At 38.0% G+C, this 18,373-nt stretch overlaps 1 protein-coding gene across 2 annotated transcripts in view; it reads left to right on the top strand.

Annotated features, from left to right (window-relative positions):
- The first annotated feature begins 349 nt into the window (after positions 1 to 349).
- Positions 350 to 18,373, top strand: part of LOC102234999 (dual specificity tyrosine-phosphorylation-regulated kinase 1B-like) — a 72,016-nt gene continuing 53,992 nt past the window's right edge. Inside the window, exons 1-2 of one of the 2 annotated variants that reach the window (XM_023330178.1) lie at positions 350 to 782; positions 4,579 to 4,703. In XM_023330178.1, coding sequence (XP_023185946.1) covers positions 4,685 to 4,703 — 19 coding nt within the window. In that variant the 5' untranslated portion in view covers positions 350 to 782; positions 4,579 to 4,684. The remainder of the gene's footprint in view (positions 783 to 4,578; positions 4,704 to 18,373) is intronic. The other variant, XM_023330179.1, reaches the window with a different exon arrangement.

The raw sequence follows: 18,373 nt of genomic DNA, 5'->3' as shown, positions 1-18,373 counted from the left end.
AGGACTGGTTGTTGGGAAGCGCTTGCGTTAGGTTTGTTTTGGCAGCCATTTTGTGGGAAATGCCTCAAGAACGCGCTTAATCGGGAGTGCGCGCTCAATGCAGCCCCTCTCCTTTGACCGATATTTCCATCAGAGGGGCTGGGCAGACCAGGGTTAGCTGTACCTCTGTCCGCTAAACTACAAAGTGCTATTTCGTTGCGTTTACAAGACTGATCCTTCGGCTGTGTTGCTGTCAAGCATTATGCCCTGTGCGGACTGTCTCCAAATTCCAATGGCAGTATTTTATTAGACAGCTAACATGCTAGCTACTAGCTAGCTAGCTAATGTTAGCCTTTTTTTTTTTTTTTTTTTTTTTTTTTTTTTTTTAAACCTTTAAACCAATAGGAAATCGGACGTGGTCATCAATGAAGATCATTTCTAGCTGTTCTCACAAAGTGGCCTCCTTTGGATGTCAGATTAAGTTTCGTTAAAATAAATGAAGTGTGTAGACTGAAGGAGCTGTCGGTGGTAGAGGCGGTGGGCAGCCCACTGGGCACCAGTAGCTGTGCGGCGCCGGCAATAAGTCCATGTCCAGAGTGATCGCTAGCTGCAGAGACAAGATAACACACTTGCGTTGGGAACGAACATAATTAGGATCATAGCAAAAATAACAGCTTTATACAATTTGGATTTTGACTGGTAAATACTGACCCGGAGGAGGGGGCTCGGTTCGTGTGAACGAAGGAAGATTGGGGTTCCGAAGATGGCTGCTCCACGGAACTTGGTTCGACACACTACCTGAGGTAAGAATGTGAGGGTCATTGTATGTCTTGGATGTGTAAAGTTGGCTTGACTTGTAGCTGTGCTGCTGTGTGTCAGAGGCTGGCCGGGCAGGCGGTGGGGAGAAAACGGTCATCTGTTCCAGCCAACCGGCCTCGTGTCACCATTAGGCTGTCGCGGCAGGGCAGATGGCTTAACATGGGCAAGCTTCAACACAACTGCGGTGTTCAAGTTGATACTCTGATCATGTCAAAAGGGCACGAACGTTTTATTGGAAATAGACGTTTCAGTGAGAGGCTGCTCATTTCCTGTGGTTTTGCAGCAATGCCCCAAATCATGCATTCGCAACCCCATCCTCCTGTTTCCACGGACATCGGTCCGAAAAGATCATAAATGGGCTCATAGGTTTGTGCGATCTGAGCGGCATTCAGCGGCGCTGCCGTTGCGACGTGCAGTCAGTTAAAGTACTGGCATATGGAGACAGATGCCGGCGGAAGAAAAGGGAGGGAGATGAATGAATGTGGCGCCTTTAAACCAAGACGTGTTGACAGAAAGCGGTGCATAATTCACTTGATATGCTCGTTTAGCGTTAAAGCACACACACTATGTTATGTCTTGGTCCTTATCTGCTTATTGGACATCCATAATTTTATCTTTCATGGCAGCTAACGTTAGCCGTTAGCCTAGCTACCGCATCAGCCCATCCCCTACCCTGCCCGGGAGAACTGGGAAACAGGACTGTTGCCTGGAGATGGCTACTCCCAGTCAAAGTGCAGAACGACCAGAACCGACGCTAATGTACATCTGGACCCAGCAGAACTTGACATATTTTGTTATCTAGCTCTTTCCCTTTCTGTTGCTTTTTTGAAAAACTCATTGTCTGACCGCCATTGAACATTTTAAAGTTGGGTGTTCACGCTTTTTGAGTTTTAAATGGCCAATGGTCGAAGGGTTTTTATGTATTCTTTAAATGTTGACGTTTCTCTGGATCACCAGGTTATGCTGCTTATGCCACTATGATTTTTGGGCAAATAGTTTTTTTTGTGAGCATCTCATCTGTTTTATTCCTTCGGTTACTTAAATCTTAATTGAGATTAAGCCATTTAAAAATATTAACATTTATGTCAATTGATTCTTCTGAGTTGTAGTTTCAAAATGGAGTAACAAGTACTAAATGTTGCTCTATAAACCTCGAGATATTTAGTGCTTAGTTAAAGTATTTTGTGTGCAATAAGTCTAGAAACGTGTTTTCATGCCATGTGAGGAGGCCTTTCTTTTATTTTGTTATATGCAGTTTATACTGTTTTGGCCCTGGTCTTTGAAACGGGGTGTAGAGGTGTCTGGTGGCAAAGCATAAAGGGAGCAGATGGAAGCATCCAGTTCTGCAGTTGGGTCTATAGATCAACCAGCTAGTACTGCTTAGCATGTAAATATGCACTTTTTTCACTTCTGATACTGATATGTGGTTTAGTATTGGCCGAAACCAATCCCATACAGCAAAATAGTACAGAATTGATTTAAGATGTTTCTTTATTAAAAACAGACAGATGTCCTGAATAACAAATTTATTTGCTAACTTGGGGGTTACTAAGATGACCGAGAACGTCTTGGGATGTCAGTAAGCTTGAAAAAATGATAAATATAACACTTTCCATTGAGGAACGTATTCCTTTAGGCATGAATCACTTCGATCACATCACTACTTCTGGCTTTGTTTTCTTTCCACTTGTATCTTTATGGTGGATGTTGTCATCTCTGAAGTAGCTTTTTTTTTTTTTTCTTACACCCGTTACCGGCTTGGGGTGGATCGGGGTAAAACTAGCTGCCCCTTTGTAAATGAGTCATCCCGCACTTATTTTGGCAGGCCGGATGGCGCTCTCCTTTACAAACTCTTTTCAAAATAAAAGCGCACGTGCGGTTTATGTTTGATTCACACTTTAAGTTTATTTCCAGCGGCTATAAAAGTTTAAAGCTTTGGGTTTATGCATTTTCAAAATGAAAATCTGTATCTGAAAATAAATTAAAATATATTGTGTAAAGAAAATCCTGTAATCTCAATCAAAATTGGTGATATTTGACAGGCAAAATATCTTTCTGATTCCATAAGCAATGTGTTACCAGGGTCTTCTCTAACTTCAGGGTGACAGAGGGACACCTCTAGAAGACACAGTAAATGTCATCCATATCTAATGTCTAATTTCAAAATAAGAGCCCATCAAAATAAGACATTTTTAGTGTTTTTCCCTAAGTTGCCGTGCTTACTGCTGGAAGAACTCTGTTACCAGTGGTGTGCTGATTGATCAGCCACTGATCATAATCTACGGATTTCCATGAAAAAGTATGATCAGTCATTGCAGAGCGCTGTCTCTTGTTGTCGATCACAAAAACTGATCACCTGCATCTCAGACTTCGCAACCTGCAGAAGCCAGTACAGCATATCTCTCCTTTTACTTCACACTGCATTAGCTCACGGCAGCAAATAAGCAATGTAGTGTGGAAGTTTATCTCTCTGAGAGTAGGGTTTCCACCTTTCAGAATTTAAAATGGGGACGCCCACCACAGCGCATGTCGCCCTACTCTCATGGCGTAGGATGTGTTTACAGTGATAATTTTATGGCAGTGTTCTTTGTAAAAAAAAAAAAAAAAGTGATCCATAGAACAATCGTGCATACATAGAGGTTGATTAGAGTACTCAAATTGTACTTCAATCAGAGTAGTATACCTTAAACACATTTATTTAAGCAAGTGTAAAGTCATTTGTAAACTACTCAAGTACTGAGTAACTGATTCTAACACCTGATTTAATATTCAAGATGTATCCCCAGATAACCAAAAGTATAAAAGTATAAAAGTTATGTGAACATTCTGCATTCTCAATGTATTTATACAAATAAGGAATTAGGTTTGGAGTCTAGGTCAGATTTACCACTGGGGTTGCTGTAGTCACAGTTTTTTTATGGCGACATTTAAAAAGAATGAAACCAAAAAAACGGAGCAATATATTTCATCATTTGATATACTAAGTGAGTCAAAGAGTCTCCAGAGACACAGGTTGCAGACCACTGATCTAGAAGATGGAAAGTGTGATCCTATCTTCATACAGCAGCTAAAAGTGCAGCACTATAATTTTTTAAAATTTTTTACCCCTCCAGGGGGTCTTTTGTGGGCTCTAGCGGGAGTCGAACCCGCGACGGCCGCGTCGAGGACTGAAGGCCTCCAAATATGGGTCGCTCTGACCCCTACGCCACCACGGCACGCCCAGCACTATAATTTTTAATTCATTGTTAAAGTAAAATTGTGAAGATTAAAAAAATCCGCCACTGAATATTAACAAAACACATTTATTTAGTATAATTTCTATGGCATCCCTGTTGAGCACTGCCTAGAACCGCCCGTGGGCTGCAAGTCTGTGTCTGGTGCATTAATAATACATTAAATGACCACTGAACACAGAATTCATAAAATATACCAATGTTTCAAAATAAAACACACAGAAAGCATTAACAAACCTTTTTAAAGTATGAAATATTTATGTATTTACTGTTAATCTATTAGTATGACTTGTTCTTTAAATGGCCATTTATATGATTTTGACTGATACTATTATGTATTAAATAATAGTAATAAGCAAATAATTAAACCATGATAGTCTACTAAAAGCATAATAAGAAATGAATCAGTCGTAGCTAAATGTTCTGTACCATTTTGACCTGAGGAGATGATTGAGGGATGAAGAAACGCTGATGTCTGGTTCTTTAGGTTCTGATGGGTCTGCAATGTTTCTCTGCTGATCCATTCTGTCTGATTGCTGGGTTTCAGACACGTGACCCGGATGACGCATGAAATTCAGATGGGGGTCAGGAAGTGGATTTCTCTGGTTCAAAACGGAGCAAAATGGATCACAGCGAGTACGCTAATGCCCTAAATGGGCTGGGACAGACGAGGTATCTTGAAAAAATACACATATATTTAGGATATGATCCATATTGTCTTAGTAAAAAAGACTTGTTAGAGTTGGGTACCCAGACAGGTCAGTGCTCCATCACAGGGCCACACTGGAGCTTCAGAGTCTTCTGTAAACCTAACATGTACTGAATGTTTAACTGTGGCAGTATTGTGCAAAAAAGCCACACATTCCAGGCAGGCATGAGCAGGGATTCAAACATCACACATTGTATCTGAAGTGACTGTGCTTTTCACCACAGCAGGGTAAAGTTTGTAAGTTTGTCATAAAAAGCTTTTTGTTTTTGTTTGCCTTAATACATTCTATATGCACGATCATGAATTTATGTGCTGATAAAATCACTCTGGGTTTAAAAAGAAAAGATTTCCTAGTCAGCTGTAAGAGCAGAAAGGGTTCATTCATAGTGATGGCATGCCGTCGACAGTCAAAACATGGACAAATTGGATGTGGGGAATGTATATATATGTCACCCCTCTACACAAACTTATTGCATTTTTTGTTGTTGCAGTTTGTGATGAGTCTTGTCTAGTTGAGATTATCCAGCCTTAAGTTCGGCCTCATGCATCGGCTGCATTTGAGCCTCTTGTCTGTACTCAACCATTTTTGGTGCAATGTGAAATTCAAATGAAAGCATTTCATAGTACAATAGTGCAGTTTGGTCTGAAAGCCATGAAAGAGGCCAATTAAAAAACATAACAAATGACCCAAAAATCTTTCCTTTAGACACAGTCTCCTCTGTGACATGGAAAGCAGCAGCCAGTTTAAGACTCTCTCATTACAGAGCATTTTAGTTAGTTACTCTTTTTAAAGAATGTCTTTGTCTCAAGTATAACCTGCTGTTGTGTTCAACATAATTAGCCAATATGACAGTGTGGCTCTAATATACATTTCCTTACTGGTTAAAAACCCAGAAACACAGCCAAGTTCTGCTGCTGAATACAGAGAATCTTTTCAAAATGAATGTTTCAAAAATGTGGTACACCCAAAAAATCAAGATCTATTCCAACTGAGTTCCTGAAATTTAAGAGGGCTGTGATTTCTTTATTGAAACAAGTCTTTAAAATTCACACAAGAAAACATATCAAGGTATTCAGTTAATCTCAAAGCAGTCACTGTCAGAATAATAGGAAACTGTGATAGTTTAAATTAATATAAAGGCCAATATGACTTGTAGTTAAATTTTTACAGAACTTCCATGTTTGATCTGTTTTTTTTATGGTAATGTCCTTCAACACTAATTTAGTGAAACATGTAAAAGATCTGTTAGAATATTTTTGAGAATATTACAGTGGAGGAGTCACGTGATGAGGTTGTGGGTAATGGCAGCGCTGTCAGAGCTCTGAACCCCTGTCGACATTACTGTAAAATTAAACTGGTAATATCTTGTCTTAGCATATTACTCGACGTCGGTGATCATCTGAAGTGAAGCTGTTAGACAATATGGCAGTTAGTCAGAAAAAACAAAGTGTACAAACGTGTCTACCAAATGTTGCTGCTGGAGAAGCAACGTTGCTAACTCTGCTAGCCAAGAAGAAGGCCAGAAAACAGATATTAACGGCTTGTTCACTGAGATTGCCAAGGTTGGGACGACAATAAATGTGTTGAGCAGCTCTGGGAACAAATGGAAGACCAAGAAAACGGGGCTCGTCGAAAGAACATCAGACTGGTAGGACCAAAAGAGGGAAAAGAGACTGGATGTGCTTTGTCTGAATATGTGCAGAAAATATTTTCACATGGACTGGGGCTGATGGGAAGTGAATATGCAATTGAACAATGCCACCGGAGCCCTGGGCCTCACCCTGGTCCTAATCAACCTCCACGATTCATAGGTGAGGCTTCTCCGATACACAGCTTGAGAAAAAATACTACTAGCTACTGACACAAAGAAGGGATGTCGTTTTTTGAGGATATGACCCAGGATCGCTCTGCAAAGCATAAACTGTTCTTCCCGATAATGAAAGAGCTGTGGCAACACAAGGTGAAGCACACACTGGCCCATCCAGCGACGCTGTGGTTCACATGGAGGGGACAGCAGCTGAGCTTTAGTGATGCGCAGGAGGCGGAAACTTTCATCCAAGAGAATATTAGGAACGTGGAGGACGGCGTCGAACCAAAGGGACAAATGGAGCTAGTAGAAAAGAGGAGAAATGATTATATCGGACGGGGGTCGGGGATCACCGGGGTGCTGTCTGGATATAGTCTGGAAGAAGAGGCATAGTGTTCAGAACCAGATAAGATCAGACTTTACTGTCAGCAGGGCTTTTACACTGCTATGTTCATGTTTAGAATAGTATTTATTTATTTTTGTTGAACTGTTTTGAAAAATGTTCTTACAATGTGGGGAAAAATTGTTGTATTTAGAACTGCACCTTGTGCAAGATATCAATGTATGTTTCACAGTAGTCTTGTTTTTCATTTAGATAAAAATGGGTAGATGGTCTGTTAATATTGTAACCTTGAATATTAATGGTTGCAGTACGCTAATTAAAAGGAAAGAAGTCCTCAGTTACCTTAAGTTCATAACAATGATATGGCTTTTATACAAGAAACACATTTTGGGAATGAGATAGAAGCTTTTAACGTGAGTGGGTTGGGAAAGTGTTTCATAATTCTGTATCCAGCAAAAATCAACTTAATTTTGTGTTATTGCAAGAGTACACAGACCCGCTGGATGGGCGATATGCCTCCACATAAATAGGGTGATGATTACAATATGCAACATTTATGCCCCGATTAGGGAAGATCCAAATTTTACAACCAACATTATTAATAAACTAGATACTTTTGATGATCAGATTGTGATGGGAGGAGATTTTAATCAGGTTCTAGATGAGTATAGATAGGAGTGGAGCCAAGGCATATCCTAATACTAGAAGTAACTGCACCAGGGCTTTTAAAGGAGGAAATCAGGTTAGTTGATATTCGGAGACTGGTACCTCCATTGGAAAGGGAATACATTTTATTCACACTCCCATAAAAATGACTCCCGGATCGGTTATTTTTTAATTTCTGGGTCAAATGTTAATTTAGTTGTGAACTGCGAGATAGGCGTAATAGCCCTAACACAGTGTTTCCCAACCCTGGTTCTCAAGGCACACTGTCCTACATGTTTTAGAGGTTTCTCTGCTTTAATGTTCCTGATTCAACTGATTGCAGTTCAACAAACGCCTGTTAATCAGTCATCAATTGAAATCGGCTGGACTGAAGCAAGGAAATACCTAAACCATGCAGGGCAGTGAGCCTTTAGGACCAGGGTTGGGAAACACTGCTCTAACAGACCATGCTCCAGTGGAATTCCACATAGATTTACAAGTTGATGAAAACAGTTGAGGCAGATGGAGATGAAACTCCAATATATTGCAGGATGAGCAATTTGTGGCAACATTAAAAGATAAAATAGTTTGTTCTTTTTTTTCTCTAGATGATAATATTGGAACTTAAATTGATTGGGTACTGTGTGGGATGCTTTAAAGGCTTTTGTTGGGGGTAAATGTTTACAGTTCAAAAAAGTGAAAGAAGACAGAAAAAAATACAGAGTCTGGAGAAACAGATAAGTGATTTGGAAAAACAATTGGTAGAAATCTGAGGAGAGTAGGTTTACAAAAATATGCCAATTAAAATTTAATCTTCATGAAATTTACAATAAAAAGGCAGCATACTCCCTGTGTATGCTTGAAACAAATTATGAAAATGAAAAAAAAACAGGAGGGTTATTTCCTGGACAACTTAAGCAATTAAAAATCTTCTGAAACTGATGGTATTTAAAATGTTTTATGTTTTCAGATTTATAAAATTCCTCATATCTAGTGCGGAGTCCCTTTTTTGACAAAATGACCATACCAAAAATCATCCAAGAAGAAGAAAATAGACTAGACACCTATAACAGCGGCTGAAGTTAGAAAAGCTATTGCCAGTATGTAAACTGCAAAATCAGCTGGTATTGATGGCTTTACAGCTGAATACTCATAAATTTGTGGATATACTTGCTCCAGTTCTAACTGAAGTATATCTGGAGGCTCTTCAATATGGCACACTCCCAGAAAGTTTTAACCATGCTATAATAACACTTCTACCAAAAGTTGACAAAGATTTGATGGATCTAGTTAACCACAGACCTATACGTTTTCTATAAAGTGTTGTCAAAAATTCTAGCCACCAGATTAGGTGTTGCCATGGATTGTTCATAAAGTTCAGGTGGGGTTTATTAAGCATTGATCATCAGCTAATAACATGAGAAGACTGTTGCACCTTTTGTGGGACAATGGAAAGAACAAGAATCCTTCAGCTGGTGTCACAGTACTGTTCATTAAATCTGTCAACGTCATCAGAATCATTACTGTCCTCTTTCAAAGCTGTAGCCATAACAACAGACTAATTTAGTTGTATCAGAGTTAATCTACTGTGTTTAAAGTATAGGGATAAATATGCAAATATCAGACCACTACTGTATCCACTATTGAGTAGCTTAAAAAATCTTTAGCGTGTGAGTATGTTGTCCTATGTCTCAAAAAGTCTTGACTGGAGACCCTGAGGATGGATGGTGGTGCTAGATTACAACTAGGTGCTTGGGGATAAATCAGTTTTATTGATTAATTGAATGTGCTGTTAGTTAAGATTTTAATGTTTGAAACATCTAGATTTTTTTTCCCTTTGGCTTCCATAGTTCAGAGTGATATTGGTCTGCCCAGGGCCTCACGTCTTGTTTTACTGCTTGTATTTATTTGAACTTTAACTTCAGGTCAACTCCCGAATGGATGATGGAAATAAAAGCAAGTTTTTGAAAGTATTTTCTGTCTTTTGTAAGTTTTTAAGAAAAACAGCAAAAAGTAGAACCAAAAAAGTACATTAAAATCGGATTTGGTATGAGAAAATGAGATCTAATTTTGAGGCTGTACTGCTTGAGCCAGAGCTCAGTCTGACTGAAGGAGCAATATTCCACACAGACTGCAGTTGCCACAAAACATTTCTGCAACAGGTTTCTCTTGGCAATGTTCAGAGAAAATAGAAACATTGTACTACTGTTCTTCTGATTGCTATTCATCTTCAGTGACTCCTTTATTATCCCATTTAAGATGACTAAAAAGATTAAGATTTAAGATTTTTCTCTCACCTGAATGCACCAGATTGAATCAATCAAATTTTATTTGTATAGCACATTTCAGCAGCAAGGCATTTCAAAGTGCTTTACATCATTACAAACACAGAATCACAATGCAATATAGAATCAATCATTAAGTCAAGTTCCATCAATAAATTTGTAATTGATTACATTTCAAATACAATTCTAAACAGGTGGGTTTTTAGTTGAGATTTAAAAGAAGTCAGTGTTTCAGCTGTTTTACAGTTTTCTGGAAGTTTGTTCCAAATTTGTGGTGCATAGATGCTGAAAGCTGCTTCTCCTCATTTGGTTCTGGTTCTGGGGATGCAGAGCAGAACCAGAACCGGAAGACCTGAGAGGTCTGGAAGGTTGATACAACAACAGCAGATCTTTAATGTATTGTGGTGCTAAGCTGTTCAGTGATTTATAAACTAACAACAGTATTTTAAAGTCTATTCTTTGAGCTACAGGGAGCCAGTGGAGGGACTTTAAAACTGGTGTTATGTGCTCTATCTTCCTGGTTTTAGTGAGAACGTGAGCAGCAGCATTCTGGATCAGCTGCAGCTGTTTGATTGATTTGTTGGACAGACCTGTGAAGACGCTGTTGCAATAATCAATACGACTGAAGATGAATGCATGGATGAGTTTCTCTAGATCTGGCTGAGACATTAGTCCTTTAATCCTGGAAATGTTCTTCAGGTGATAGAAGGCCGACTTTGTAACTGTCTTTATGTGGCTCTGGAGGTTCAGGTCAGAGTCCATCACTACTCCCAGGTTTCTGGCCTGATCTCTAGTTTTTAGCTGTAATAACTGAAGCTGTGCATTGACTCTAGATCGTTCCTCTTTAGGTCCAAAAATAATAACTTCAGTTTTGTTTCTGTTCAGCTGGAGAAAGTTTTGGCACATCCACACATTTATCTGTTCTAAGCATCTGTTCAGTGATTGGATGGGCTCTGAGTCACCTGGTGACATCGTAATGTAGAGCTGTGTGTCATCTGCATAGTTATGGTAGCTAATATTATTTCCTGTTATAACCTGAGCTAGTGGGAGCATATACTGTAAATATTGAATAAAAGGGGCCCTAGGATTGAACCTTGGGGTACCCCACATGTGACCTTTGACCTCTTTGATGAAAAGTTTCCAATTGAAACAAAGAAATCCCGGTTCTTTATGTAGGATTCAAACCAGTTAAGCACTGGACCGGAGAGTCCGACCCAACTCTCCAGTTGATTCAGTAATACGTCATGGTCAACAGTGTCAAAAGCTGCACTGAAGACACAATTGACATGACACTCATGTCAAATTCACCCATGTGGAACTGTAACTCCAGTAGAACCAACCTCTAGCAAACAAACACGGCTGTAATGCTGGCGGTAGTGATGCTCGCACCGTTAGTCTACACATTTAGTCAGGCATTTTTGCCTCATCAGCCAACATTAAGGCAAAGAAGATGGGAATAAAAAGTTCAGATGAAGTACATCAAGTCAATGAAGGAGAAGAATTCTTGGCTAATGTTCTATTTAGATCTTAATTAAGTTTAGGTAAAATTAGAAAATAACTGTAGAACCTGCTTTGTGTTTACTTTTTCTATCCAGTTAATATTAACCATCTTCTAAACCTTCAACCTGTATGTTTGAACCAATCGCAACAAAATTGTTAAAGATGATGTAGTGACTTGTCCAAAAACCTAAAAAAATAAACTCAAGACTTAAGGTGATCAAAGCAAAAGTGAATGCAACTCAAATAGAAAACAACTCAAAATTGTTTGCTTGGATACAGTTACAAACCTGTATTAAAGCTTCTTTTCTTGTGTACAATTCTCAAAAACATAAAAACGTATGTCGTCTTTCTCCATAGTAACAACTTTGTTGAAATACAATTCATAAATAGTTGAACTGCTCACATGACCTCTGTCTTTGCCGAACAACTTATTCTGCATTAAATTAGCCTGTTTTCAGAATTTCCTTCATTCCTTTGGAGGACTGATCCTGATAAAATTGGTAATAAAAATACTCTGTTGCTGGCTTCATCAAGTAATTAATGTGACAAATACTGCATCCAAAAATAATAAATAAGGACTTAACGAACTTAGACCTTGGGTCTTGATGTAGACTTGGAGTGAATGCCCTCTCACCAGGGTCTCTTCCACTCCCCTTCTCCCTTTGTCACTTCACCACCTGGAAAGAGTCAAAAGCAAAGAGAACACAAGGAAAAGAAAGAAATCTGGAGATGTAGGAGAAAACATGAGGGAAGAAAATACAAACAGAAAATATTAGAGAGAAAAAACAAATCAATATATGATTAGAAATGGTAAGTTAAAAAATAAAGAATATGAAAATTAAATGTGACAATAATTAAAAATATTGTGTTAAACACAGAAAATGAAAAAATTAGTAAATTAATAAAACAATAAGATCGGAAATAAATAATGATAAAGTTAAGTGAATAAGTTTGAAGACAAACAAATATTACTTTGTCACACTGCATAAGATAATAAGTTTGCAAATTTTGCCAGTACCAGTTGTCCATACATTTCATGTTTACATTGCATAAGTAGCTTAAACCTTCATGTCTATGAATGTGGGGATGAATGGGTGAATGAGGAGCATCATCTGACCTGCAGAGCAAAGTTGATATTTTAGCATCTGCTAATTTTTTCAAATGGAGCAGCTGGTTTCAGCTCTGCGTTGAGTCCAGGGATTCCCAAACTTTTCCATGCCACGTCCAGCCAAACAGCATTAGCTTCTGGCCAGGGATCCTCTTTGCAAACCCACATACAATGCTACAAAATATGTAAAGAAACATTCATTTTAGAACTTTCCCCCCCTTTATATATACTATTCAGTAATTATTGCGTTTATTTATCATAAATGCTGCCTCGTTTCTTCTAATCTCAGTTGGTAATGAGTTCCAGGGTTTCTCCCAGTGTATTGTAAGCCTGGAGGCCTCCAGGCTTTACCTGTCCACCTGCCAGGCAAAGTGTTGCTTATTTTTATTTTAAAAAATAAAGGGGGGATAATTGGGATTTAACAGATGTGCAAAAAATGACATTTTTTGAATTTTGCATTTATTTTGATTTGCTGTTTTTAAGACTATAGTTCTATGTTTATGCATTAACAATGCCGTCCATTAACATATAATTACCCAGTATTTACACTTCCTGTCAACTCAACATTTTTTAATACAGAAAACACGGTGGCCTGCTGGTGGAACAACCTGGCACCCTGACCACCGGCCTTAGCAAGTTTTCTGGGGAAAACCTGAGGTCTGTGGTGGAATGTTTTATGAGGTAATATGACTTTTTTAATCTGATGTTGATGTCATAATGCCAGATAAAAAATGTCCACCACAGTTCTCTCTTTTGATAAGAAAATATGTAATATTGTTATAGTAATCCCATCACATTTTATTTAATCCCCACAGTTGAGGTTTTTTGCAGCAGCGTTCTGAACTCGTGTTTTTCTGCTGGATGAGCCACTGAGAGTTTCGGCCTGTTTGCTTTTTCCTCAACATAGAATATAAACCTTCTGTGTTTACAGAGTATAAAGAGTGTTTAAATTGTGTCCTCTCACAGTAGATGGTCCCTCAGACTGAGCCAGGCTCTGCTGGAGGTGTCCTCCCTGAAAATGAGTTTTCCACTGCACTGTCATCACATGCATGCTCAGTATTAATGATTGCTCCAGCATCGTCATCCATAACTGCACTGGTCTTCTATCACAAGGTTTCTCCTAGGGTTAGGGGCTCAGCTCTCTACTCTTCATCCTGTAAATGTTACCCCTCTGTCCCATCATCTGCAGCCATGGTCTCCACTTCCACTGCTATGCCAACAATGTCCAGCTCTACATGTCCACCAAATCCATCACAACTGCATCTCACTCCATCCTGATCAGCTGTCTCACTGAGATAAAATCAGGGATGTTTAGGCTTCCTCAAGTTTCATCTAAAAAATATTACCCGTCTCCACCCATCACTCCCCTTCTTGGCTGCTGAAATTCTCATGTGTGCCTTCATCACCTCCAGACTTCACTACTTTAACTGCCTTCTTTTTGGGTCATCATTCAAGGTTCTAAATAAACTCCAACACACCCACACCTGCTCCTGTGAGCCTACCACCCCAGTTGTCCAGAAGCCGCATTGTCTCCCTGTCTCAGTGCATCCATTTGAAAGCCGTCCATAGCTAAGCCCCATGCTACCTCACCAACATGCTCCACCGTCCGTCACACTCTTTCTCCCAGCCTCCGCTCCTCTGATGCCAACATCCTGTCTCCACCACTAAGAGCCGAGCACTGGACCTGGGTGACAGAGCCTTGTCCATAGTTGCTCCCACTCTCTGGAGTTCTCCCCCCAAACACATCAATGACTGAACAGACCTATCAACATTCAAATCATATCTTAAAACACACTTTTCAGAATAACTCTTAATGTATGATTGATATTATCAATGATGTTATGATTTTCATGTGTTTTTAATGTCCAGTGATGTGTATTAATGTTTTTTTCCTTTTTTGATTTTGGTTGATGTACTTAAGTACATCAAACAAACTATGTATTGCCTTGTTGCTGAAAATGTGCTATATAAATAAAATTACCTTTACCTTTAATTGTTCTGTTTGTAATTTTGCTTCATTCCTGTAAAGTGTCTTTGAGTTTTAGAAAGTACTATACAAATGAATTATTATTAATTGCTCAATGGTGATAACTTTCAATTGTCATCACATGTTCATTTAGGAGGAGTTGCAGCAAAGTCAGTGCAGTCAGCTGAGCTTGCTTAGATAAAAACCTTATCAATTGATATAAACTGAACTTGACTTTAGTATTTTCATAACTAGGGTCAAAATGGAAGCATGTCATTGAATATGTCAGTGTGACTGTATTAAACTGACTGTACACATGGACACAATTATTGGTCTCCTCTATTAATGAACAAAAAGTCCCCTCTGGTCACTTAGTTAGATTGAAACTGACAAGTAATTAAAGTAACATACTAAATGAAACGTACTGAAAGTTCAATAAAAATCAGACATTGCAGTGAGACTTCCATACCTGTCCACAGATATTCTGGTCCAGTCCTGGTGGACAAATTGCTCCAGATGTTTCAGCTCCTTCCATGGATGTTCTACAGGATTTAGATCAGGTCTCATAGAAGACCAGTCCAGAATAGTCCAGTGTTTTGCTGTCAGCCATTCTTTTGTGTTTTTAGTTGTGTGTTTTGTGTGGTTATCTTGTTGGAAGATCCAGGACCTGCCACTGAGAGCAAACTTTCTGACTCCAGGCAGCACATTTCTCTCCACAATGCATTAATAGACTTGAGATCTCATTGTACACTGAACAGATTCAAGGTACCGTGTACCAGACGCAGCAAAGCCACACCAGAGCATAACTGAGCCTTCTCTGTGTTTCACAGTGAGGACACTGTTCTTCTCTTGATCTGCTTCATTTTTGCGTCTGTGAACATAGAGCTGATGTGCCTTGCCAAAAAGCTCCAGTTTTGTCTGATCTGTCTCATGGACATTTTCCCAGAAGCTTTGTGGTTTGTCAACATGTATTGTGGAAAATTTCACCCTCACTTTTTTATACGTTGTTTTCCTCCTTGGTCATCTGCCATGACGTTTACTTTGGCTCAAACAATGATGGAAAACCTGATGTATGCGATCTTACTCTAACGTACCTTGACCTTGGAGTTCACCTTTAATTTCTTTGAAAGTTGTTCTGGGCTCTTTGGTCACCATTCATTTCATCCTTCTCTTCAGTTTTCCTCCCACAACCAGGGAGGTTAGCAACAGTCTAGTGGCCCTGTAACTTCTGAATAATCTCTGCAGCTGTAGTCAGAAGAGCATCAAGCTGCTTGGAGACGCTCCAATAGTCATTACTTTTAACAAGCTGCTCTATGATTATCTTTCTATCTTTTCTTCAGGCCTGTTTCAGTCATTTTTCTTTTGTCTGATTTCTCTTTTAATTTTTTTTTATTTATTTTTGATTTTGAACAGTTTTAATTTCTTTCAGTGACTTTTGTGGGTTTTTCAGTCATTAACAGAGGGGTAGCAATAATTTTGTCCATGTGTGTATTTTTCTGTACATAAACTGTCAAATGTTTGTTGTGAATAAGCTCTCTATAAATAAACAGAATTGAACTGAACTATCAATATGTTGATGTGCAAAACATCTTGCAGTATTGTTTACAAATATAAATATGTTTCAGTAAAAGTGTAAAATAATGCAAACCATCTTCACCGTACTGCATGCCATCACTTCTCTATTTTGCAAAAAAGCCTAAATAGAGCCAGCCACACACAGTGCCTGATAGGCCAGTGTATTGGCATTTTAAACTGTATGCTTAATATTGTTATTTTCTGTTCCTCTAAAACATTGTGAATGTTTTATTGACTAGCCCTATGAACCAATTTGAATGGGAGCTTTTACCGAGAACAAGTCCTGCCAGTTTCACCATGGTAGCCCCCAAAGTTTCCTTCTTTTGTTGATCTTTATTTTTTAAGTCAGAAAACAATGTTTAATTGTTGGCAGCATTATCTCAGCCAATGCCCTCCTCTAGGAAGGTACCGCAGGTAAATAGAACACCAGACCAGGTGTAACTTCTATGGAGAGAGCCAGCCTTAGGTTCTGGCTGGACGGGGCCGCTGAGGGACCACCAGGACAGTCTGATCTCATTGGTCCGGTACCAATACTGCACCCTGTGCCAAAGCATGCAAAAATTTGAGATTTGGAACAGAATGCCCCTGCAATGCAATTTCAACATCTAAAATGGCAGACTGGTCTCAGGCATTTACTGCTACAGAGTCTAGCTTCAACAGAAAATAGATTTTAAATGTGCAGTAAAGGTATTCTTGCTTTCCAAAGTCATTGCTGGAGATATTTGGCTGCTCAAATGTGTTTTGTTATAACTTGCTGAATACAGAGAAAAATTCAGTGTATTTACACATGTAAAGTGTTGAAAACAAGAATGATTTCAACACTTTACATTTGAAAATAGTTTTTTTTTTTTTTTTTTACAACAACTTCCTCTGTGAATATTGCCATATTTCCAATGGCAACTTTTTATTGTATGATGGTTTTATCAAAAATACACATTAAAATGTACTAACATTCAATTTAATGCTATTATTCAGCTAAGTAAAGGTATGATTACATATTCACCTATTACTCAAAAAGAGGCATCTCTGCTTATAAATGGCTATAGAGACAAAAATGTAATAAATTCATAAGGATCACTAACATCAGTTTTCTTCCCCTGTACCCTGAGAAGAAAACACTTGTTTAAAATCATGATATCTCTAGAGAAAATAAGAACCAAACACCTCTTTTTCACACTCAAAAAATTTAAGAAATTCAAAATGATGTAAGAATTTTTTCCTGTAATAACTTTCTACAAAAGACATTCAAAATAAATATCAATTCTTGGGTGTTTTGAGACAACTCATCTTTTTAAAGAGCAACTTCATTAATGTTTTTACAAAGATTTTCAAAACTAGATCTTGAACAAGAAATTTAATCCGCTTCTAAGTTTTGATAGAATGAAATTATTTAATACCCTGGCTAAATTTTTATTCACAAGTGCTGCTTTATAAAAATCATATTTTTATTTTAAGTGAAATAATTTTATTTAAGGAAGTGCTTAAATGTTGCAACAACAAAAATGCCTGATCTTTATACCAGTAATAGCTTAGTTTCTTCTTACATTTGTAACATTTTTGTTTTACTTTCCTCACACTGTCAGTCTGTGTGACTCTTCTTTGCTCAGTTTATCATGTTTATCATGTCAAACTTTTTTGTTACCATTTGCCTTGTTAGTATTTTGTTGGGATTTTCAATAAAGACAAAAGAGATTGCCATATTTCTGCCCTTTAAATCAAAATCTCACATGCAGCAAGGAATTGTGGGTAATATGCTTTGCTGAAGTTCGCCTGGAAGCGTTTTTGAATACATTTGGTTTGTTTATTTGTTTTAATATTACAACAATTACAAAAAACCAATCTTTTTATATCTTGTTGGTGTGAGCGTGCTGGCTCACAGAAAAAATGACATTTCTTATTCTTTTGTTTACAAGTTACAATTTGGGTAACGGAGGTTTGAGCAAAATACTAAAAATAATGAAATAAAACAAATAACCACAAATTTATTTTAAAAAACACAGCCATGTTAGGGGCTACGATCTGAAACTCTTAGGGGTTTGTTGTGTTTATGTTCTGCATCTTGCTCAGATATTTTCAGATCATTTTTAAGAGCAGTGATTGATAAGGAGCATTTTGCATATTGACATTTATGAATATGATATTTTGTTGCAATGATTAAAACACTGATTAGAAATTCCAAATTGTTTTCTTTGACATATAAACCGAATTTAATAATTTGAAATGAGAAGAAATCCACATTTATGGCTTTTGAAGACAGAAAGTTATGAAACAGTTTCTATGAATGCAGTACTTCTTTACATTAATAAAATAAGTGTTTAGTTGTTTACAATTGAGTTTTGCAAAAACCATAATTCTCAAAATTAAACCTCTTTTTTATAAACTCCTTTGCAGGATATGTTATTA

Source organism: Xiphophorus maculatus, chromosome 3 (assembly GCF_002775205.1).
Source record: "Xiphophorus maculatus strain JP 163 A chromosome 3, X_maculatus-5.0-male, whole genome shotgun sequence".
NCBI classification, from domain to species: Eukaryota; Metazoa; Chordata; class Actinopteri; order Cyprinodontiformes; family Poeciliidae; genus Xiphophorus; species Xiphophorus maculatus.
This window is presented reverse-complemented; position numbering and strand designations above follow the sequence as displayed.